The sequence below is a fragment of the Rousettus aegyptiacus genome, unplaced genomic scaffold (assembly GCF_014176215.1).
Source record: "Rousettus aegyptiacus isolate mRouAeg1 unplaced genomic scaffold, mRouAeg1.p scaffold_m13_p_1, whole genome shotgun sequence".
NCBI lineage: Eukaryota > Metazoa > Chordata > Mammalia > Chiroptera > Pteropodidae > Rousettus > Rousettus aegyptiacus.
Window position 1 is genome coordinate 157470282 of NW_023416284.1, and position 26434 is coordinate 157496715.

The 26434-nt window shown below is 32.3% G+C and overlaps 1 protein-coding gene and 1 pseudogene across 7 annotated transcripts in view; both read right to left on the reverse strand.

The window, feature by feature from the left end:
- Nucleotides 1–164: 164 nt before the first annotated feature.
- ECHDC1 (ethylmalonyl-CoA decarboxylase 1) overlaps nucleotides 165–26434 on the reverse strand; it is a 29679-nt gene continuing 3409 nt past the window's right edge. For 4 of the 7 annotated variants that reach the window (XM_036221566.1, XM_016157118.2, XM_016157119.2 and 1 more), the window contains exons 2-6: nucleotides 22987–23208; nucleotides 19948–20090; nucleotides 17148–17200; nucleotides 15695–15775; nucleotides 165–935 (exon numbers count right to left, since the gene is read on the reverse strand). In XM_036221566.1, coding sequence (XP_036077459.1) covers nucleotides 527–935; nucleotides 15695–15775; nucleotides 17148–17200; nucleotides 19948–20090; nucleotides 22987–23206 — 906 coding nt within the window. In that variant the 5' untranslated portion in view covers nucleotides 23207–23208 and the 3' untranslated portion in view covers nucleotides 165–526. Of the gene's footprint in view, nucleotides 936–15694; nucleotides 15776–17147; nucleotides 17250–19947; nucleotides 20091–22986; nucleotides 23209–25503; nucleotides 25637–26434 lie in introns of those variants that run through there. The other 3 variants (XM_036221561.1, XM_016157121.2, XM_036221571.1) reach the window with 2 other exon arrangements.
- On the reverse strand, nucleotides 14105–14223 carry LOC118606718 (annotated as a pseudogene).

Sequence of the window (26434 nt, forward strand, 5' to 3'; positions counted from 1 at the left end):
CACAGTATCAGAATGCTTGTGTTTAACCCTTATTTTACTTAATAATGGCCTCAAAGCACAAGAGTAGTAATGCTGGCAATATGCCAAAGAGGAGCCATTAAGTGTTTTCTGTAAGTGCAAAGGTGAGTACAGTACAATAAAATAACTTTGAGACCACATTCACATAACATTTATTACAGTATATTATACTTGTTTTATTGTTAATCAGTGTACCTAATTTATAAATGAAACTTTCTCATAGGTATGTCTTTATCATAGGTTTGTAAGTGGGGGAAAAACAGTTTACATAGGGTTCGGTACTATCTGCAGTTTCTGGCATCCACTGGGGGTCATGGAACATATCCCCCATAGATAAGTGGGGACTACTGCATACTGAAAACTATACCAATGAGTATAGGTATTCTGAAAGATTAAAAACAATCAAATAGTAATACCCTTTAAAGTAATTCTGATATTCATATTTCATATCACTTTTTTACATGTTAATCATTGGAGTTGTAGTACATCAGTACAGATTAAGAAAAATCTATTTACAATATTTTCCTCTCCTAGCAATAGCTTCTATATTTGCGGGTCCACCCCACAGTGTTCCTAAAAGATCTCTTTCAACCTGTAATGCCTCTTCGAAACAAAGCTCTTTGCCTGCAGTAACAGATTTTTTCAAAGCTCTAATTACTTCCGGTGGCCCATCGATAAACTGCTTTAGCCACTCTTTTGCCTCTTCTAGACATTGAGTTTCATCTGAAGACTGCAAAACCTCTTCGACCATTCTTAGGTTTAAAGCTTTTTGTGAATCCAGTTTGAGGGCCCCAGTTAACACTTTGAGAGCTTGTCTGCTGCCGATAATTTCAACCAGCCGAGTAGCACCACCCCAGCTTGGTACTATACCTATCTCCTTGTGAACAAATCTGATGTTACTCTCTTTAGTCATCAACCTGCAAAAGCGAAAAGAAAGAACTTAATTGTAACTAAATATGTATGCTTTAGTCATAAAGTACTAATTCATAATCTGATTTGAAATCTCCATAGATCTTTATAGGTAGATATGTTATTAACAATGTTAGACACATATAGTTAAGTACAGAATTCAATGTATACACGTTACATAATGCTTCCCTTTGAAAACAATGTCAACATTTTTATTGTGCTTGTTTATCCTTTACTTTGCAAATTGGAATCTAGTCTTCATTTCTAAAAGTCTAAAGTGTAACTTTCTAAAGTGAATAGCGGCCTAATGAAAAAACCTGGATTAAGTAAAAATATGGGAGAAAATGTTAGGCACATACCTTAAAAAAAAAAAAAAAAAAAAAAGCATAAGTTAAAGTCAATAGCATTCAGGGAAAAAAAGTTGTTTTTTAACCCAGCATCTATCCAGTCTTCCAGCAAATACTAAATACTACAAATGCCAGTTTACATTCCTGTTAGGAAAGACACTGAACAATATGTCAGTGATGATAAGTGCTACAAAGAAAAATAAAATAGGGCAAAGCACTAGAGGATGAGGACATGTTTGTTGGTGTGCTATTTTAGATGGAAAAGGCCTCTGAATATTTAAGCAGCCACCCAAGTGAGTGAGTGACACAAAATTCTGTGGGGAAAGTTCCAGGAAGAGTGAATTTGCAAGTGCAACGGCCTTGAGGTAGAACAACTGAGTATCTCTAGGGAACAGGCTACTGTAGCTGGAATGGAGTAAACAGGAACGGTAGTAGAAATCAGAGATAGGTTTTATAGGCCTTAGTGCAGATTTTATTTTCTAAGTAAAGCTATTTAAAGGAAGTTGACCAAGGCAGTAGTATCGGAATTATTTATAAGAGTTAACCCTGATTGCTGCATTGACTATTTAGCATTTAATAGCACTTGTCTAAGGAACTTGTTAACTAATACTCAGAGCCACCATATGAGGTACAGTAATATCCTCATTTTACAGAGAGAACAAAGGTAACTAAAATTAAATAAGTAGCCCACTCATGGCCATGCAGCTATACAGCAGAGCAGATTTTAAACCCAGGTAGGTCAGATCCATTACGTGTGCTGTTAACCTCACAGCACACACAATAATTAGCTAGACTAGAGTGGAAGTAAGGACACTTAAGAAAGTGATAGTAGCTTGGGTTGGAGTGAGAGCAGTGATTTCCTATAGCAGGGATTAATTTTCTCCAAATCCTTGGATTTTTATGAATAGGGTAATTAACAAGCGAAGTAGAACAATAAAGGAGATAGAAATTAGTGAACATAGCAAAAGGCTTAAAACTGGACAGTTAAATATTTGTACACTATTAATAGGCTGCATTAAGTTGTACTGTCTATGGAATGCTATTTATCAGTTTTATTTTGACTGCATGCTTCAGTGAGAATCTTTCACGATAAAACCTTAATTTGAACCAAAGGTCACGCCCGAATTTTATTTTTTAAGAAAAAATATTACTTTCAGCTACTCCTTACAAAAAAGAAGACAGTAAGTTCAGCTTCCCAAAGTGTTCAGTGCTCAGCTGCAGGTGGTTTGGTTCTATTAGCACCAAGAACAACAGCCCCTGAGTCTTTAACCCTTTAATCAAAAGAAATGTTCCAGTAGGTAATTCTCAAAAAAGCCTATTTATTAACCTACTGGGAAAGAGAACTGTCTCTTCACAGCTGTGCATTCTGACAAGGGAAGATCTGCCTTAATAATGAGCAACTGCTTTTAGTGGGAAAGAGCCATGAAAGTAGTAGTTTTCAATAAATAACTTTTAAATGGGAAGGAAGAACATGTCTCCTAAGAATCTGAATTTAGCCTACAGCTGTGAGAGAGATACTGCCTTATTATAATAAACAATGCCAAAAATGAAGTAGAATAGAAATTACAGAAATAATGCCTAATAGTCTTAGAGATAAGAATATTGTTGACACTGAACACAATCCTATAAAGCTTTTCACAGAATAAATTCAATATGTCCCAGTTCTTAATTTCATCCTGGTGCTGACAGTGGTGTTGGCTCACAGCTATGCCTACATTACAGAAAAGGATTATGTCAGGAATAAATTCATTTAGAATCAGCTGAACATAAAAGTCAGTTAAAGCCCTAGATGCTGGGGTAATGTAGATGAGCATATGACAACAAACATTATTTAAGCACATTTATATTTGGAATTATTTGCTTCTAAAGAAGAATCTTTATCATCTTTATACCACTTTTCTTCCCCTTTGCTATATTTTAGAATGTAAGGTATGGTATGCCTTTTTGAATCATGTTTTACAACTCTAACAAATCCTAGGGTAATCTTTGTAAAACTACTTGTTGTGATCAAACTCTGACATCCATTCTTTATATATTATATGCCTAAGGTATGCTTGCGTACTGATTTACATTTCATGTACATTAGTTACTATGATCAAAAAATTTCCAATTAAATATTTAACCTTTCACAATACTCTTTATCAAAAAAATAAAGTTTAAATGTAAAATTTTAAATGCTGATAACCATAATTTATGAAGAAAATGTTGAATAGACAAGATGTTCAAAAATAGAAACTGATTCCTAATAGACCTTACAGGATTATATACTAATTACTTCTAGAGTTTAGATGCAGTTTCCTGGTACCACCTGTAATGTAACTGAATTGCAAGGGATAATCTATTAATATAAATATAGAAAACTTAAGACCTAAATCTTAAAATTCTGAAGACTTATAGCAAACTCAATTTATAAAACCACATTAAACTCCTTTTCTTGGACAAGTAAAAGAATTATAAGTATCTTCCAACTGTTTATTAGTGTAATTATTGGCAACGTTTAAAATCTTCTATGACACTGGGAGAAGGGAGATAAGTAATCAAATGTGGATATACTCATCATTACTACTGTATGTATTCGACAATGTTATAGGAAAACTACGTTTAACTGCAAAAGAGAATCACCTGTGACAGGTGTTGCAAAGTCACTGTGGATACCCTAAAGGACTGTTCAGTGTGCTACTTCTTTCTGGTGAGTTAGCTATAAATTGTAGGTCTTTGGACAAATGTATACAAAAGAAACAATTATAAAATTTTACTAAAATAGGAAGTAAAAGTTATCAAAGTAAAAGCTTTTAAATTTTTATTATTAAAAAGGTTCTTTTAGTGAACTCTATGACAATAGAGCTCATGAAATAATTGTCAGGTGACAGTACAGCTTTTATGTGAAGTGCATAGAATTGAGCCAGAATGCCTAGCTTGGCCACTACATTGGCTGTATTTTAATACAGCAAAGAAAAACAGACACAGAGTATAAAAAGGCTATGAAAGATTAAATTATATATCTCTGGGCCTCAATATGCTTGTTTATAAAATAGACAAAATAAAAGTACTTATACCATAGAATGATTATGAATATTAAGTGAGTTAGCACATGAAAGATGCTTAGAACATACATGTGCCACAATTCTTTTAAAAAGATTCTTAACAGGAACAGTTTTTATATATGTTTTTAAAAAAATCAGTGTGAAATATGCCTCAGCCACATTTATAGAACAGTATTATTTATAATTTTATTTGGAATATTAAAGTTGTATATATTTTATACCTTCGCAGTGCCTGACACATTAAAATTCTATGTAAACTAGCTGTTATTAAGCTGGTTGCATTGATAGTAGGTCACCACAAATAACAGTAGTATTTCTGCTAGAGAGGTAGTATAAAGTTTCCAGACTAAAATCACTCAATCCCTAAAGTACTGAAAGTAAAACAGCTATACTTAGATATTATGAAGCCCAGCAAATGACAGTATACAACACTTCCTCAATATCTGTTAATGGAAACTAAAAAATATATATAATTTTCATATTTCCAAATAAAAGAAATAATACTATGTTCTACTATAGATATGGCTGAAGGAGAAAATGCTAAATTTATTTTTTTAAAAATCTCTTTAAGATACAAGTTAAGGAATATTGTGCAATATAAGTAAAAGCATAAATATTTTAAAATTGTAAAAAAAAGCATTCATGTTAAAAAATTAAATACATGATGTCATAAATTTAAAGGTTGGAATCACTGCTTTAAGTCAACTTTAGTCTACTGCCAGAAACTACTAGTCCTTTTGCATATTTAGAGCCAAAGACAACAAATATGGTACATAAAACTATGTAATCAGAAAAAGCATCTGATTCCAAACAATACTTTAAAATCATGCCTCGAACAGAAACACTTATTTGTTTGCATATCTACTCCCCTGGCCCCTTCTCCCTCCTGTTTCTACCTGCCATTATATCACAAGACAACTTAAGGAAAAATAGAAGGAAAGAACCCAAAGATTCTCCACATAATCTCACCTTTCTGATTTGCTATTCTCAGATTATTGGCCTCATGAGGTTCCATTTATTTTATGCAAAGGGACTGCTTGAGTAAGAAAGTATATGGCTGAATGAGCGAAATTTTTTATTTGTGTGTGTGGGGGGGGTAGCAGAATGAGGAACAGAGAGGAAAATGGGGATAATCAAGTCTGATTTTTATATTCAGTTAGTAATCCCAGCATGCTCAGAAGTTGATTTTCTTGATCTCACAGGCTCTAAATTAGGAATTTCTATATAATATGGAGGTAACTACAACACAAAGCAATACGGGCAAAACAAATGCTCCCTGAGGTGGATGCCTCATTCAGAGTACAAGCACTGCCACATCAAAAATAGAACTCATGTTTTAATGTCTCTGGGATGTGTTGGGGGTGTGTGTGTGTGTGCACACATGTGTACATTTGTCAATGCAAGCATGTGTATTATGTATATATTTTGTATTCTGACTTACTAAGTTAGTATTTTAAGAAAAGAGCTACCTATATTAGCTCCCTTGGGACAGCCCTCTTTCTGTGTAATATACTTTCAACTAATGGGTAGCAGCTGGAAATGCTAATACTGTGGGCTGAGGGGTATTTATATTTGTGAAAACAATGTTAAAGACTGGAAACAAATTAGGTAGGCAGGCTCTACATTGCATAGCTGAAAATTTTATTTTGCTAGGAAATTGAAAGAAACAAACGTGTTTTTCATTCAGTATATAAACACCTAAATCCATGATACAAGAAAGAAAAACAGAAGAAAATGTAGATAATTCACAAACACACACACAAAAGGAACATATAAAAACTAATGCCCCACCAAAAAAAAGGACACTTTCTTAGCCTAATAAGGAATACAAAAATGCTGCAGCAAACATCTCATAATGATAAAAATTCTGAAACTTTTCTTTGAAATCAGAAATAAGGAAAGTACTATAGCCACTTCTGATCATCTTTGTACTAGAATACCTAGACAGTTCAGTAAGGCAAAATGAAAGAAGTTACAAGGATTGGATTGTAAGAAAAACTTAGTATTCGCAGATGACATGATTGTGTACATAGAATATCCAAGAATATATAGGTAATCTATTAAAATTAGTAAGTTAATTTTGTAAGTTTGTTGGCTATAAGATCAATAAAAATTAGTAGCATTTCTATAAGCCTGCAGCAAACAACGAAAATACTATCATTTATAGTAAGTAGTACTAAAAGAAAAAGTTAAGAAAAAAATAATATATCTAGAAATAAATCTAACAAAAGGCATGTAACTTCTATACAGAAAACTAGAAAACATTACTGAAATTAAAGAACTGAATTCAGTACCTTCAATTTGCATACTTAAATGAAAAAAGACAAATCTTGATTCAGAAATTTAAAAATCAGTAATAGAAATGCCCTTCCCCCTCAAAAAAAAAAAAAAGGCATAGTGGGTGGGGAGATAAATAAGAGTTGACTGAATTTAAGAAGAAAATAGAAGAAAAAGACAAGAATAGGTTTGAATGAAATTCTAATAAGGCACACTGAAGAAAAGCAGGAAAATAACCAAGAAAATGAGAACTGGTTAAAAGAAGAGTTAAAGAAAATAGGCAAAGAAGATGTATCAGATGTATAATTAGAGTAGCAGAAACAACTAATATTTGCACACTGAAAGGCTCTACTGCATATCTGGGAAAACTGACTCTAAAGAATCAACTCTGGCACATATCCTAATAAAAGTATTAGACTTTAAAGACAGAAAACTCAGGGTTTCCAGGCAAAAAAATTTTAAAAATTTAAAAATCAAATAACTTATAAGGGCAAAAGAATTATAATGCCACTGGATTTATCAGAAGCTAAAAAGTTCCAGACCCAGATGGTTTCAAAGGGAAATTTTACCAAATCTTTACATACAATGATGTTCCAATGCCATATAGATTTGTTTTTGAGTTAGAAAATTAATTTAAGAAAAAAAAAAACAATTATTTTAATGAGTATGTATAACATTAATACCTAAATCTTGTAAGTATAGCACAAAAAATAAAATTAGACTTATTTTATGTATATTGTAGTAGGCAATCTCCAAGAGAGTTCCTAATGGTCATTGCATCCTGGTATTTACAACCTTGTGTAATCCTCTCCTCTTGTGTGTTGACTGGACCTAGTGATGTGCATCTATCAAACAGAATACAGCAAAAAAGATGGGATGTCCCTTCCAAGATTAAGTGACAAAAAGACTGTGGGTCTCCATTCTGTGAATCATCTCATTCTCTTTCGCCCAGAACCCTCACTTTGGGGGAAGCCAGCTTCCAGGTTGTAGACAGCCTTGTTGTAAGCCCAGATGTCAAGAAACCAACATCCTCAGCTAACAACCACTGTGAACCCGAAGCCTGCCAACAACCACTAGAGTGAGCTTAGAACTGGATCTTCTCTTCCCTTAGTTGAGCCTTGGCCAACATCTTGATGATAGCCTCATGAGAGACCCTGAACCAAAGGTGCCTAGACAAGCCATATGGGGATTCCTGACTCCCAGAAATAATAAATATTTGGTGTTTTATCTCATATAATGTGTCAATAAATGTTTGCATTTTAAGTTGCTAAGTTTTGGGGGTGATTTATTACTCAGCAGTATAACTAATGTAAATATTAAAGCAAAAATCTTAAATGAAATTATCATCAAATAGATTTCGATATCACGTTAAAAAAAATCATATACCATGTCTAAAAGGGCTGTATTCTTTAACTGATGTTAGGAATAAATTAACATAATTAATCACATTATTAGGTCTAAAGAGAACAACCATTTACCTCTATAGATACTGAAAACTCCTAAGATGAAATTTGGTACCTCAAAACTCTTGAAAAAATAGGAATGGAAGGATAATTCCTCAGCTTGAATCTGTGTATCAACATAAACTTCAATCCAAAAGCCAGCATCTTACTTAAAAGTGAAAAACTAGAGGCATGTCCACAAAGGTCAGGAACAAAGCAAGGTCAGCAGATCTCTCCACTGCAACTTTGTATGTATTATAGGTACTAACTGATACAATAATAGAAAACTATTAAAGAATTAATAATTGTGAAAAAGTGAAAGTATCTCCATACATAATTAGAAAATTCTAATAAATCAATGATAAAACTAACTCAAACAACAGAAAAATTTAGGAGGGCAGCAGCATATAAAATTAATGTAAAAATAACCATCCTATAGACAAATAATAATCAATTACATAAAAAGAAAACCCAACAAAAACAAAAAAAAATACTTTGAAATAAACTTAAAATGAAAATTTTTTTAAATCTAAGGAGAAAATTATAGAACTCCCCTCAGAGACACAAACATAGACTCGAACAAATGTTAAGACAGCTCTTATTCTTAGTGTTTCGACATTATCAAGATGTCAGTTATCCTTAAATTAACTTATAAATTTAATGTTAGTCAAATAAAAATACCAATATCTGTTCTTTATTCTGGAGCTGGACAAACTGATATGAAAGCTCCTATAGAAAAAAATAAACATGCAAGAAAAAAATAGCATGTTTGATAAAATACTGCATCAATGTTAAATTTCCTGCATTTGACAACTTTACTGAGGTTATGGAGAATATTCTTGCTGTTAAAAAAGAATATATATTTATAGGCATAACTGGTTTTATTGTATTTTGCTTTATTGCACTTTGCAGATACTGAGATTTTACAAATTGAAGGTTTGTAGTAACCTTGCACCAAGCAAGTCTATGGTGCATATTTCCAACAGCATTTCTCACTGTGTCTGTGTTAGATTTTGTTAATTCCCGAAATATTTCAAACGTTTTCATTATTATTTATTTGTTATGGCAATCTGTGATCAGTGATATTTGATATTACTATTATAACTTTTTGGCTCCACAAACCATGCCCATATAAGACAGCAAATTTGATTGATAAATGTGTGTGTTCTACATGTTCCACCTATTGGGCATTTCCCTCTCTCTCTCTCCCTCTCCTGGGGCTTCCCTATTCTCAGTCTTAAAAGTGTGTGGAAATGAAATCTGCCATTTGTAACCAGGATGAGTCTGGAAGTGAATTTTCTCTCAGAGTCTTCAGAGCCCAGTCTAGCCGAATGCTGATTTTGGCCCAGTGTGATCAGGTTTATAGAAAAACCAGTTAAGCTCAGCTGGACTCTGGACCTACCTGTCTGTGAGATAATACCTTGATGTTGTTTAAGCCACTAAACTTGTGGTAACTTATTATGGCTGTAATAAAAAACTAATACTCAAATAAATATTTTCTTTATATTTCATTCTAAACATTTTTAATTAGTCGAGACAGATTAAAAAATTAGAAGCAAGTTCTCGCATTTTATTTCCCCATACCAATTTTGGTACAAAAAGAGAAACAACGTTGAGTGCCTAGATAATGAACACTAAGGAATGAATGCTACTTTTAATTCATATGTTAATATTTTGCTTTTAAAAATGTTTTTAAAAAGCCATTTCTTTAAGAAGGTTTTACATGAAAATTATGACTCACTTGAGTGCAATTTAATATGGGTGTTTATATATGGCAAGTATACCTGAGTATTTCTGACATATTAATTCATTATATGTATTATCAGTTAGTGCTTACAGGGTTGGGGGCAGGGGATGGGGTAATGCTAGAATGCTGTATGAGCTCATTTATTTGGAATATTCATATCAAGTGTATGTTTCATCTTCTGAAATATTTTCCACTGGTAATGGGAGAGCAGCAAGGATGAAAACATCAGTTGAGTGAATGCTAGGCAATTCTCCAATGTAAGAAAGTTAAGCTAAAAAGCGTCAACATATATATATATACCTAAGAAAGGAATTTATCTTTTAAGCAGAATGTTATAAATGCTTTTGGTGTCCTTTTGGAACAAGCAGATATTTTTAGAATATAAGCTAATTTGTCATAGAAGACAGCTGACAAGGTACCATTATAAAGTTGGGGGGGGGGGATTAGCTAGTAAATTAGATTGATTTATCACTTCCTGATAACTGTGACTAGTAGTCCAATATGCAATCCTCTCTATTAGCACTTAACTTTTAAAAACTTTTGCTTTTCTTGTGTAGGTTAAAAACGTTTGAATAGTCTAGGACAGTGTTTTTCAAACTTCTATTATGAAAGATCAGTTTCTACTTTTTTGAAATTTTTCATCAGCTGTGGACAAATAATTTTGTAAAATTTAATAGAACTATATTACTAGAAAAAGGAAACAAAAACCCAAGACATACAAGTTTTTGGAACAGCTCTAGTATATATGGGTGCTAAACATATGTTTAATGGATGACTCAACTGAATGCAATTTAATATGGGGGTCTATATAGAACATGTCTTCATTGGAAAACTGAATGCATGTTACTAGATACATCTGATGAGAGTGGTACCCTCAAACATTTCATATCAAATAAAAATAAATATTTTATGAAGCTCTAGGACAAGACACTTCCTTCATTTAGAGAACAACACAGCAAGGCAAATTAGCAGTATTAAAGAACCAAATAGTCTCTGTGATTCTGCCTTTTGTCCTAAGCCCTAACTAAACCCAAACACAGACAAGAAATAAATAAGAAGGATGATGTAAAAGTCTAATAAATGTTTAAAGATTAACACATTTTCTTTAGAGGATATCTATAGTTTTAATATGCACTCCTATTTATTATAGAGGTATACTAAGTATAATGCACCTTCACATAAAGCTTAGGATTATTTAAATATTAAATTACATATGTAAATATATATTTAATATTTATATATTACATATATAATTATATATTTAAGTTGTATATTCTATAAATACCTGCATTTCAGGGCAAAGTGAGAAAAGCCTTTAATCCTTTCACACATAGAGCATTTGTATGTAGCCTCGAGTTGTCCATAGGACTGACTGCTTTCTCATCACTGAATGAAATGTAGCATCCGAATGCAATCTGCATTGATGACAGCAGAAGGCACTGTTGTACAAGGATCCCCTCCAATTTAGAGGTACTAGTTTTCAGATGCTAGAGTCTTTGTAAATTATCTTACACACAAACCTATTTTAAAATCTCTATGTAAATATAAAGTTAGATATTTAAACCGATAAGCTGAAACCTGAATCATAAATTATACAAAAGAAAAGTTAACATAAAAATTTACTTTGCATGAATTAGCTTACCAAATCTTTCTTCATACTATTTCTATAACTATATGATGTCATTTATATGAAGTTCAAGAAGGAAAAAAAATAGAATACATTGGTTATAAACTAGTTAAGCTTATAAAACTATAAGGAGAAGTAAGAAAGTAATTACAAAATTCGAGGTAAATTCCATCTCCTGGATGGAAATGAGAGGACTGTGATTTAGAAGGGGCAGGTTGGGGGCTTCAGGAGTATTGGCAATGCTCCAGTTCTTGACCTATATCATGGTTACACAGATTCCCATTTTGTAACAAATCATTAAATCAAACATTTATGTTTTAAACAAACAAAACCAAAATATTTAAAATGGCATCAGTAGTTAGAATTTCTTAAGACACAAAAGATAACAATAAAATAAATTGTATGTATGTATAAATATCTGTTTCAAAAACAGGCCTTCTAAACCAAGGGCCATTGGATGAGATTTTATGTGGTTTCCTAAAATAGGGTTCCTAGCTTTTGCTACATCTCAAAAAACTAGAAGAACAATGTGCAAATGTGGAAATATCATCTAGGTATTAATATAGATCCAGCTATCTTAGAAGTAATTAAGTTCCAAAATTATTCAAACGACAGACTAAAACATATCTAACAGTGGAAGAATTTCTGGTTAGGGAAACCAGCTTTACTCATACAGTTAAAAGTTCAGATATGCTTAAACCCAAATATTATTTCTGATAAAAAAAAAAAAATTAATAACTGCTGCCTTTCGCAGCATTTGATGGAGAATCTTTTACATACATTTGTAATAGATGAAAAATACATCAGATTACAAATTATTTTTTTAAATGCTTAAACCATGTACCAAGATTTGTCCAAATTGTGTAGAATAAGTTAAAACTTAAATTGCATTCTATTCACTAATATGAATGTATTTCTGTAGAAAGTTATGTTTAAATAAAGTTTTAGAAGATAATTGCTTATTTAAAGCAAATGCATAATAATAATTTGAGGAGTTACGTAGAAGCAAAATGTATGGCAACAACAGCATGAAAGGCAGGATAAGGGAAACAAGAGTTTATTGTAATATTTATATTTTATGCAAAGTAATATTACTTGAAGGAAGACCAGTAAGTTTAAAATAAAAGTGTTAATTCTAACCCAACCAGTAAAAAGATCTAGAAATATGTATGTATGTTTATGTATGTTCATGTATATATAGATACATATATATATACATGAACATACATAACTAGAAAATATATTTTCTACAGGTTAGAAATACATGTTTTTTAACCCATATATGCCATACACTGCAATTCTAGAAATTTATGTGTCTTGGTTTTGTTTTGTTTCATTTTTCTAGTAAAATACTTAAACTATATATACAGTAATAGATAAAATAATATATAAAATATAAATATATAGTAAAATATATTACTAGAAAAATATATGTATTTGATACATATATCAAAAAAGGTATGGTCAATAAAAGAGGTAAAATGAGATGACAAAATATAACCTAGAATGAGGTAGGAAATGAGAGTAAGAAAGAATAAACAAGATCAGATAAAAACAAATATCGAGATGGTAGATTTAAACCCAATTATAGCAATAACAATATTGAATATAAATTATGTAAACATTCCATATAAAAGAAAGAGATCATCAGACAGAATAAAAAGCAAGATCCAAATATACATTGACTAGAATTACCTTTGAGAAATACAACATATACTTAAATGAAATATCAGAAAAAGGAATACCACAGAAATATTAATGCTATATTTATATCTGACAAAATAGATTCTCAATTGCATCCTAGAGCAGACAAAGGACATTACTATGACAATTAAAAAAATTAAATTCTGTAGATTAGTTTAGTACTGTAATGATATTAATTTTCTGGTTTGATAACTGCCCTGTGGTTATAAAGGACATGAACATATGGAGAAATTAAGTGAAAGGCATATGGGGGTTATATGTGTGATTTTTGCAAATTTTTCATAGGTCTGTAATTATTTCAAAATGAGAATTTAAAAGTATTTTTAAAAATAAAAATTTCTACTTGTTAAAAGATACTACTACTAAAATGAAAAGGCTGAGAGAATATGCACAATACTTATATCTGACATAAAAATTATGTATTTGACTTATTTGTAAAAGGACTTTTATCCAGAATATATAATAATAATAAATAATACACATAGAAAGGTATCACTGGACAATAAAATGAACAGATCACTGATATACAGACTAATACATGCTATATCTACGCAATACTTTTCAGCATTAAAAAGTAATACAGTAGTGGTACATGGTACAACACTGATGAATCTCGAATAATTACACTAAATGAAAGAAGTCAAACACAAAAACAGTGCACACTGTACGAATTTATAAAACTCTAAAAATAAACCAAAAAGCAAATCTAATTTAGAATGAGAACGTGGTCAGCATTTGCCTTGGACAAGGGTGGGAACTGACTGGGAAAAGGTAGATGCAAATGTAGGTAGGGTGCTAAAAATCTTTTATATCTTGATTATGAAGGTGGTTACACAGATGTAGAATCCAAATAATACCTCAATAAAACTGATTTTTATTTATTTATTTGTTTACTTATTTTTTTATTTTTTTAGGTGGGGCAACCCTTGGTTAACCTCACAGAATGCAAAGACCTGGTCAGCTTACAATCCTTTATTTTCTATTTGTTATGCCTACAGCACCTGGCCTTCCTAGGTGGTCTCCCATCCAGGTACTAACCAGCCCCGACCCTGCTTAGCTTCCGAGATCAGAAGGGATTGGGCTTGTTCAGGGTGGCATGCCTGTAGACAAGACTGATTTTAAAATAATTAAAGTGAAAGTTAAAAAGAAAAGTCCAATTAAATATTCACATCTTTTAGCATCCTAATTACATATGGGTCTTTTTGATGGGTGTCTTTTATATTATTATATTTTCACAGCATTTTAGTACAATGGATAGTTTACAAGAGTTACCTTATATACTTTAAAAATCTGAACTTAGAAAATATAGAATTTGTGATTCAAGGTATAGAGCTGAAAGGGAACTAAAGAATTGCATTAGTCACCTGCCTCCACTATTTCCCCCTAGCCTACAGCACTGCATGCCAGAGAGGGATGGCTTTCTTTTTAGTGTCTGAATGGGAGAGTCAAAATTCTAAACATTGAATGTCTCCTCTTAGTGTATGGTCCAACATTTTTCTTTGCCAGGATCAAGTGTATAATGAATGGGGAAAAAAAGGAGGCCAGGGTTAGCCTTAAGGTTAAAAAGTCAAAGAGATTTAATGAGTTTAAAAGTATGCCAAAACACTGCCATACTGGCATGTCAGTAAAAGAGAGTGGAACAAGGTAACTTTAAAACTTTAATCAGCATCACCTATACATTGACGGGTGCTTTAGGTTAAGTATTATACTAAAACCTACATATTCATTAACTCATTTAAATCTACTATTAACATTTAAGGAAGATTATTTCTATTTTACAGATAAAGAAATTGAGACTGATTTGAAGTCAAATTAAAAGTGGCAAACTGTAATTGAACCTAAGTCGATCTGACTCCAGTGCTGGGGCTCTTTACTGTTTTGCCATTTGACTTACCATTATGCTATATACACTACCTTTTGCATTATAAAGAGGGTCAAGTCTGTGCAGATCAAAAAACACTGTACTGGTTCTCTTTAAAGCTGAGCTAGTAGGTCTTAGTAATGGTAACTGAGAACACAGTTTCAAGTACATATAAAGCATTAGGATTCTACAAGATGTCATTCCTATGAGGTATAGCTACCCAATGCTAAAAAGAATTCTAGCGATTGAAGAGTTATTGGTCCCAAATAACTTTCTCTAATATTATTCCCTAATCAGCCCAAAAGCTCCACAAGGTTACTATAAATCACAGTAAAGCTAAGAAATGGACAACAAAAAACTCATTTTTATTGGTTAAAAGGATGATTATAATAGTCTCTCTTCCTCTATTCTCTCTTCTTCTTTTTATTTTTCTTTGTGTATTTATTTTGAATTTTAAGCTTTAAAAATCCTTCCCCAGGGATTTTGCTAAAATAGATTTACTTAAAATCATCATTTTAACTTTTTGATGCATGGTACTAAAGTAATGGTAGTCATTATACTAGACTAACTGAAATTATCTACTTTAATTACTGACAAATAAAAATTGCCAACTGATTATCCTCTTTGAGAATATACCAAATATTTATGCTAATGAAAAAATCCACTTGAGCATATGTTAATTATATTTGTGCAAGAAGTAATGCAATTTTCATCCTACCTGAAATCACATGCTGTAGTAAATTCTGCTCCTCCACCCAAGGCCCAACCTTGAATAAGCGCAATACTTATTAAAGGAAGTCTGTATATTGAAGGAAACAGGAAAAATGGTTGTTAATATTTTTTATTTCAATATGAATCTACAAATGTCATTAAAAACTTAAGATGCACTAAAAACAAATTAATGAACTATGTTTATAATAACAAACAAACCCCAAAGGATATACTTGTTGAAACTTGAGCCAAGTGCATATGAGGAACATACGGTGCAGTACTAAAGATATAATAATTTATACTAAATGCCATACCAAATAAGTTTATCAAAATATCTCCCTGAATTATTACATATGTTTAAACTACAGCCGTATTATAACTTTATTAAAATAAATGTTTTATAGCTCCTGAAATTTCTCAACAACTAGTAATCAGGAATAACTCAATGTGATATTGTCTCAGTTCACTTTTATTGGTATCAGGTTATAGATGGGAACGTGAAGGCTGTATTCAGAGGGAAGAAATGTCATACAGAAGACTGAGCTCCAAAACTGTGTTATTATAAAAGTCCCTATCAAATCTTTTCATCACTCACTGAAACGGTCCACAGATCAATCCTACAGAAAGGAATGGTTCTGTGATAAAAATAAATCTCTTCACCTTTCCTGTCTGCAAAGACCCACTTTGTAGAAGCATGCATTAAAAGGTAAATCTGCAATGTTTTGAAAGTATAGAATTGCTTGTAGATTCTAACCAAAATGCAAAGCTGTAGCTTTAAATTGAAAATTTAACACAAACTGCTTCCAATTAAAAAGAATTATTTTTATATATAAACTTCCTTCGTTTTTATCATCTTAAAATCATTTTCAGTTGGAATATGGGAGTAGAAAGCTAATCAGCTTAAATATGTCATTGTTTGTAACCCCGAATGCATAGTAATAGCCAAGAAGAATTCCTTCTCCTTTCCTTTTCATTGGGTACAAAGTGAATCCACCTTCCCCAGAAAGCTGTAAAAGCCTTCTCTATCCACAGCTCTTTTTCTCTTCTCTCTCCCTCCGAATATAGACCACTTCACTATACAGACTATACAGTCTACTAATTTTGAATATTAGGTAAACTTGATGTGTCATCTCTGGACTGGTGTCTTTACTTTACTCTAATAACAGTATTTAACTTTCCCATGTCTATACCTAAATACAGCAAGTAATATAAGCTCTTTAGGGAAAAGTGCTATGTCTTAAATTCTTTTTTATCTCTCATGTCCCTTATTTTTAAAATATTTGTATATATGTCACTAACGTTTAATTAAATGACTGTCCTCGATGGCACAAATAGTTCATCATTAGAATAAATGGAATTTTAAAATCAGCTATTTTCTTTTAAACTGGTACAAAACATTGAATAACAAAGAATTATTTTTGGTATTTTAGAAATCATATTTTAAAAAGAAAACACATTACCTCATTAATCTTGTTAAGGTGTTTTGCATGAACATAGATAAGGCTATTCCATCCTATATAAGAATAAGCACAAACACAAAGGCATAATGCAAATGTTTTATGCTAGAAATTAAAAAAAATAAAAACATTTTCAGGATTTAAAAAGTAATGAAACGAAAAAGACATTTAACATCTTACTTAAAACTCTTTGATGCTGTCTGAAATATAAATGATGTAGCATTTTATTTTGTTCACCTTTTAGGAATCCTTGAGCTCAGCTTTGCATGAGATATTAGCAAAGACTTATGTGTGAGAATCAGATCACATATCCCAGAAATGCAGAGTTCTACTCAGGGTAATATGGAGGGAAGAGGTATAAGATACATGTACATATTACCCCAAACTTTGATCCTCTAAGAATATAAACATATATAAAACAATTTTTCAAGAGTTCTAAACTTATTACCTCTTCTTTTTGTCCCCACACACTTATTTTAAGCTAGTATGATCTGATTCTGCCTTCTCTCAAGACTTCACTCAAAGGTATCTAATAAATCTCCTATTTGTTAAATTAAATGGCTTTTCCTTACCCTCACTTCCCTCCCTCTCTCCATAAAAAATGGTATCTTGCTTTGACCAGTTTCTTCATTTTGATATTCTCTTTTAGTTGCTAGTAACATTGTCCATTCCTGATTCTCTTCCTATTTTTTTCATTGTTCTTTTCCAGTTTTCTTCTTTTTCTCTTCCTATTCAACTAATGCTCTAAATGCATGTATTCCCCAAAAATCCAACCTATGATTCTTTCTCTTCTTTATATGTAATTTCTTCTTTGGAAGTCTCATACATTTCCATTGCTTCAACTCCTGTTTTCAAGTAGAGTCCAAAAACCTACTAGAAATTTCACATTCTGCCAATACTTCATATTCAGCATGGCAAAACCAACTGAGAGTGAAAATGCTGAGTTTGAATCATAGTGAGATACTTAATAACCTGAACTTGAGCAAGCAAATATATGTTAATTTTAAAATCACCATGTGACAAATAAACCCCATACTTTATACATATTACTATGTTTCTTAACATTATCCATAAAAAGACTTTTACCCAAATTACTTATTTCTATGCTACATACTTCCTATGTTATGACTAGGCAGATTTCACAAAAGTACAATAAAAGATCCATCTACCCAGGAAAATGCTTTAAATAAAGTAAGGTATTTTAAGTACTAATCTGGGTTCTAAACATACACATTGTAAAGCAGAACCACAATTCCATATTTTCTTGATGAGACTGGCAGATGTGCATAACTACCTGTGATAGACACCTGCCATGCTACTTAATCATTGAGGCCACACCACCTTAATTCTCAGCTGTTGATCCAGTCACTCTTACTCACTGCAGACATTCAAGAGAGCAGATTCCTTGAAGAATGTCTTTACTAGAAAGAATAAACTTTTTGAAGTGATCCTTTATCTGAAGTCTGTAAAAAAACTACATATGTTTTCCTATATGACTTAGATCAGACTCACTATATATATAGAGAGAGAGAGAGACAGAGATATAATTAGCATGGTTCCACTTTTAGCTTTTACATACAAAGAGACAGAAACAACCCTATAACTAGAAGAAAGCAAAATAGGCTTTCACATTTTTAGATATTTTCTCACCTGGCTTACATCAGACCCACAATAATCTATTATCTCACTCTATCTTTACAGTGTCTTTTGTGAACAAAGTAAGGAGCCTAGCAATATAATCATTCTAAAGATGACAATTATAACTAAATGACTTGCAGGTCACATACCTAATTATTACTAGAGCTTGGGCAAGAACCAATATATTCGATTCTCCAGCTTAGTGCTGTATCCATTTGAACACGTTAAAAATTTAAGTCTAATGCTGCTATAAATTATGGATCATCTCACGGATAATGTTTAATATCAAGATCTTTGAAATAAAAATAATAGCCACCTCTTTGAGACACTGTGCTAATAGGCACTTTATATACATTAGCTTGAATCCTCACAATAGCTCTATGAAATATATAATTCTCATTTATAGATTAGGAAAATAAGACTTAGAAAGATTAAGTGATTGGCCGATCGATTAGCCAGAAAGTGTTGAAACCCTCATTCAAATCCAAGTTTATCAAAACTATCAAGAATAAGCTCTTTCCTTATATTTATGCAAAGATTATATACTACATAGAATGGCGTGGAATTACATCAAAACGTTATTACCTACATACAGCCCACATCTATAATTAAATGGCAATAAATACTTATCTTTTTCCATTTTTCTTTGTATTTGTTTTTTTTATTTTGTTTTGTTTTTGTTTTGCCTAGAGGACCTGGGTGAAGCCTGAATGTATGAAAAAGAGGTTCCTTAGAGGACTAAAAGTGGAAGATGATTAGGATCTTTTTCTATCAGGGTAATAATTCAAAAGCATTTTTTTATTTGTTACCATTTGTTGAAGCCTACTATGTACCAAAGCTATGCTAGGTACTTTATATATGTATCTCATATAAAATTCCTTATCAGGAGATGCTAAAGGATTCCACTTAAAAAAATTGAAATTCTTACTTATTTTAATAATGGACTTTGGTTATTGTTAATCTTCCTGTCCTTCCATTTTTTTTTCTCCAGTACTTCATACTATTGCAAGCTAATCTTTAAGAAGCAAAATGAAATTCTGATCCTTGGAAAGCTATTAAAAGACTAAGTTGTTACCATAATAACCATATAAGTAAAATCTAATATCTCAGCCATCAAAGTCTGATAAACATGTACAATCTAATACATAATTCGCACAATACTTGCCTCTGGAGTTACTAGTGCTTTCACAACATTCAGATCAGATCCTGAGGAGAAAGTATTATTTGCCCCATGAACAATGAGACCTTTCCCCTCTGTCCAATTTTCTAATTCAATCACTTTTTCCAAAAGTTGTAGCATCATAACACCTGCCAGAGAGAGGAGGAATCACAAACAGCTAAGATACTGGAAAAATAGAAATAATTTCGAAGCCATAAGGCATCAAACAAGACAAAACGTCTATCAAATAACTATTGTGTTGGCACTATGAAGTATATCAAAGGAGGTATACATAGCAGTCCCTGCTTTAAAAGTTTACAATTCGTTAGTGATTTTTTTTTTCTCCCCTCTCCCCTCTACATGTCCTAGGAATAGGAAAATTGGAATCAATAATATGGGATATGGTGGTAAAAAAAATTATCCCTTAGGGTCAAAATGATACCAGGCCTGATTTCACAGCAGTACACATTGTCTTGTCAACAAGCTCACAAGAGTTACACCTGTATTCCTAACTTGACTATACTATTGTTTTGCAAAAGACTATGAAATCTTATGATACACGGACATACAGTACACAAAACAAAGGTGACATTTTCACCCTACTCACAACAGAACTACTGTAACAGGATGTTAGTTCAGGAAAGAGGGGTAGGGTAGCAAATATCATTTTGTTCCACGGTTGATGAACCGTTCGGAGAAGCCCAAGGAAGCACTTCATAGGCTGCCAGTAAGATGTCTAACCACCACCAATTCTGTGACTTACAGATTATTACCTTGATATCATTCCAAAATTCTACTGGAACTTCTTAATAACAGACAAATTTTTAATAAAAGAAAAATAGCAGACTGTCATTCTTTTAGATATGCTTACCTACAGTGATATTCCAAGTACATAAAATTCATAATGCTCTCAATGTGATTAAATTTACTCTTTCCTCTGTTTAAGAAAATACTTTAGAAGCCAATATTAAGATCATAAAGGAGGTTAAAATTGGCAAAGAATAGGTACCACAAGGTTCGAAGACTTACTATATAGGGCCCATTAAACTGTGTATACCTCTTTGGAATATAAACCCCATGATGTCAAGAACTATTATTTTCTTTGCCATTTTCTGAAGTAACCAGGAGTGAAGTGGTTCCACAATAAATATTAATGTTATCGACTCATATCCTTTCTAATGGCTAATTATGTCCTAATTAAAACAGCAGGCCTTTCTGAGGAAGTCCTTAGGAAATATAGTTCTTGCTCTTAAAAGATTTAGAATATAGTTTGTTTTTTTTTTATAGAAAACCACAAATTTAGGGTAAGAATAGATCTACATAGGTAAATATAGGCCTTTCATCTTCCCTAATAATTAAGCGTCAAATAAAAAAGTAATGTTGGACTTCAGTGTGAGGAATCTATACCAGTTAATCTTGAACTCATCTTTTTGACTTTGTAAAACAAACATTAAGAGTTGGAAGAGACCTTAAAAAGTATCTGGTTGGGCGATTTTCAAACAAGGGTCTGGCGGGGTTGCATAGTATGGGGCTCACTTATCATTTCCCAACCAAACCCAAGCACATACCATTTCCCAAATTAATGTGGTTCTGTTTGTATTAGTTTTAAATATTAGGCATTAAATTAATATTTCCATTTGAATAACAAGTGTTACTAATACAAATTATTTGTAGGTATCCAGTAGTAAATTAAAACTATAATCTAACCTAATTCTCCAGAGCAGTCTCATCTTCCTAGGCTAACTTTTAAATTGGCTTTTTACTCTCTGAACTAACTGAAGATATGAAGCTGCATGGTCCAAAAAAGTAGCCACCACTCATATGTAGATATTGAGCGCTTGAAATGTGGATAGTCCAAACTGAGATGTGCAGTAACTACAAAATGTATACTAAATTTCGAAAATTTGGCATGAAAACAAAATAAGAAAATACCTCTTAATAATTTTTATATCAGTCACATATTGAAATATTTTGAATACACTGAGTTAAAAAAATTATTAATTTTACCTGTTTCTTTTTATTTTTTAAAACATGGCTACTCGAAAATTTTGAATGAAACACGCAGTTCAAATTTGTGTCTTGAATTATATTTCTGTTGGTTAACACTAAAAGAGAGAAACATCTCTGAATTCTGCTAAGTGAAAAGTAATTTTTGGTTTAAAGACCTACCATTGATAATTTATAAAAATTAGAGTCTACTGAATTATGTCTATAGGTATGATTATATATAAACACATGAAAACTTATTGAGATACTTTTGAACCAAATATTTCAAATGCTACTACAGAACATAATTTATCCCCATAAAGTACATAACCAACAAATAGAAAAATTACCAAAATCATTTTGAAATACAAAGGCTAGATAGTCAGCAAGGTTACTCATTATCTTTTGCATAACATCATAGTAGCAGAATCCCAACTTGAGCTTTGGCAAAAAATCCCAAATTACCACATGTCCTGGGTTTTCAGGTCTCATAAATATAAAATTCTCATATGCCAAGCACTGCCTAGCAAACAAAGGTATTACCAGTATCCACGAGTTAGGAGAGGGGCAACGAATAGGCAAGTGCAGTATTTTCATTGATTATTGGAATTACATGGTGAAAACTAGAGTCATATTTCAATTCACAGAAAAAAAAATAAACTAAATAGTAATTTTTCATTTATAGGCTTTTCTCGTTAATTTTTAAAATCTGTGAAACCACTTTCCCTTTGTCTCCCAGTGACATCAGCTGAACAAAAACAAATGAAGTTATTAAGCAGTTCATAAATTTCAATGGGGGGAAAAAAAGATTAATTTGATGGTTTCTTTTTTATCAACATCTGTTTTTTTAAATTAGTGATTTTTTTTTTTTAATTAAAAGTCACAAATCAGTAAAAAATGTACCTGGTTCATGTGATGCTTTTGTTTGTTTTGTTTTCATGTTCTACAAAGAGCACCTTGACTTTCAAGATTTCTGTCACCGGAGTAATAATAAGAGTCACGTGATAGCAAGTTAGGTTTAATGTCATTCTTTAACCAGCAAAAGGAAGAGTTCTATACCTGAGATGGCATTCATTTTACTTGGATTGTTCAGAGTAAGAATGCCAATGCCATTGTCTTCCTTCCGAAGGTCAATGGATCCACCAGGAAACTGCTGAAGTTTTTTTTTCACTTCTTCCTCATCGAAGCCATGAGATGTATTATAAAGTGACAATCCTGTCTGTTCCACCAAATTTGTCCTCATAGACATCAATGATGTCTTCAAAAGACTTCTTGCCATTTCTGGTAAAGAAAGATAAGCTTTTAAGTATACAGTAGTCCAGATGAACAGACACCTAACATTATATGTTTGTTAATAAGCCTTAATGATAGACCTTTCTGTTTCATTGAAAGTATTTCCTTGTTTCTAAAAGCACTCTTTGAGGAGATGGCAGTATGGAATTGCTTTCCTTTTCTCTCTTTCTCAAAGCAAACTATTCACAAAGTATATCATTTCAGTATATCATTGAGAGATGATAACATAGTTACAGTACATTTACTGGGATCCAATACATTAGGAAGATTTAGAAGAATGTTGCCATTCTATATTTAGCATCATCACTTGTCTCCAGGTAGTCTTTCTAATGACAGCATTTCTTCCTTCAACTCTTTAACTTTTCCAAATCAAAGAATAAATTCAGTTCAATTGTCTCCTTAGAAACAGTCTCAATGAGGAAATGCCACAAGAGCAATCCCACTCTCTAACAGAAATTTTATTCTTAGCATTATACTTTATGCAAAGCTTTCATAGAAAAAGCTGGAAGGGTCCTGAGGAAAATGGGCAAAGAAATAAGAATGTGTCCGTGTGGTTTATGTATTCCCCAGGGTTCTGTCACTCTTCTCTTCTCACTTGCCATATACATCATGGGTAATCTCATCTCTCCCCAAAGGCTTTTTTGCCTTTTGTAAGCATTTTTGTTGACATAAAACATACATTCAGAAAAGCATACACATCGTAAGTTACAACTCAATGAATTTTTCACAAGGTGAATACATTCAAGTAAATAGCACCCAATTAATAACATAAATCTCAAATGGTCTATCTTTCAGTTACCACTCCAAATAAGGATAACAACTAACTTGACAACGAATATCCAAGATTTGTTTGCATTCTTTTAAACTTTATATAAATTGAATAATGTAATATATATTCTTTTGTGTCTGGTTTCAACTATGATTGTGACATCCATTACTGTTATTATGTACTTAGAGTCTCTAAAAAGTCCATTTTTCTCATTCTTTTATTTTATTATTTGAATATACCACAATTTATATATTCTAAAATAAATAGATATTTGGGTTGTTTCCAGTTTGGGTCACTACAAATAGACTTGTAAACATTTTAGTAGGTGTCTTTGGGTCAACATGTGTGCATTTCTGTTGGCTATATATCTGGAAATTGAATTGAGTTGGCCTTCATCTGGCTTATACAGATTGTTAAACATCAAGAATTATACAAGTTTTAAACCACTGGTAGCTAGAAATTGACCATGGTGGGAATATCAGCAAACTATATATCAATCTCAATCTCTCTTAATCTCTCTCTCTCTCTCTCTCCCTTTCTCCCTTCTTTCTCAGTCTCTTGGTCTCGGCTTCTCTCTCTCTTTTTCCATAGGCAATCTACCTCTAAAATGAGTTTCTTCATTCTTTTCCTTCCCATCATTATTCCTTCTATTGCTAACATAGTCCAAACTTCATTACATAACATCTGGACTAATACGACATTCACCAATTAATTTCACACAGCTCCTTAAAACCAGAGTTATCTTTGTAATGCAATCAGGGTATTCCGAATTTAAAGTTTTTCAATAGCTTTCTACTAACAAAGGGATCAAGTTCAAGGCTCACTTTATTATGTGGCCCTTACTTGTATCCTGAATCTCCTCCACACACAGTTTACATAGAACACTAAGCAACCAGAGTTCCACAAATTTACCTTGCTATTATCTATCACTACCTTCCCTTATAACGTCTTTCCTTCCTCACTGACCTAGTAAAGACAATCATTTTTACAAACTCAATTCCTAAGAGTCCTCTAAAAGTGATTTCCTAAGCAGAGTTAATCACTCCCTTTATTTATCCCAACCCAGTATATTATGTTTCCATTTTAGCACATTTCACACATCATTTTAATTTTATTTTTCTTTTGTCTTTCTCACTAGACAGGAAGCTTCCTGAGTAGCTCTTTGAGGTACATACATACTCTCTGTCACTAGGGCCTAGTATAGCACTCGATATATAAAAGGTACTTAATAATGCTTAATGAAGAAAATGTGGGAAAGTGAAAAAAGGAAATTATCAGGTTGCCAAATGGAATGCCACAAACTTCTTTTGTAGCCATGGGTCCCAGGTCTGACTGTGAACCAGGCTCCCTGTTCCCAGATCTAAAACATTACATTTATATAGTAAGGCAACTGGGCCTAACTTATGCAAGTATGACTCAGCTTACTGTTTATTATGCATGTGTCGCAGAATGCCACTATTGTTCTCTGACATATATAAAACCCATGTGGTCCCCTAGCGCAGAAGCACACACACCCTGCAATACAGTTGACGCCTGCCAGGTTCACTCTCACGCGGGCTCCTCCTGCGTTCTTTCAATTGGGCGTCTCACCACCAAAGTCTTCCCTTCTTGATCAGCTCAGCATTGACAGGAGCTTTAGAAATATCTCTAATATGTGAGTTGTAAAATAGTATCAGAAATAGATGGAGAACACTGCATCATAAAAAAAAGATTACAATACTTTGCTTCACATTTGCTTCACATTGTATTGCATTACAATACAATGCTTCACATTCAAGTGACATTTTTGTTAGTGTCTGTCTCAGCAGATACTTATACCTGGAATTGTATAAGTATCTAAAAATATCACACAATGTAATGCAATTCCCTAAACAGATGTACTTTAAGAACTTGGGAACAGTATTTCAAAATTTCCCACTAAGCTGAATTATAAATACAGTATTTGTCTGGGCAAAGACAAATCCTGTTATTGAAAGCCTTCTTGTTCTCAAGCATATAGAACCGTAATGTTAAATGTTTCAATTAATTTTAAGACATTTCAACTTGTTTTTAAATACTGCAAATTTTTAACCATATAAGTCAAATGTACACCTCTGGAAGTATAAATCTATGTACACATTTTCAGAGAAATTAAAAAGATTTAAAATAAGGTGGCCTCTCGAGACTTGAGCATAAACCTACAGAATGAATTTGGAGGAGAAATAAACTGATAAAGGTAGAAAATTTGGTCTATGGGAAATGGAGGGGGGGAACTTTAAAAATAAAATGTTACTACTAATTAAGAAGTGTGACGTGGTTGTGAAAAAAACAAGGATTTTGGAGGTTTCCTAAATTATCCAAATGTAAATATCAAGTTGCCTCAAATCTCTTAGCAGAAAAAACCTACACTATACATTTCAGAACTATTGAAAAATGACAAGCAATGGGGCTTGAAACCAATTAAAC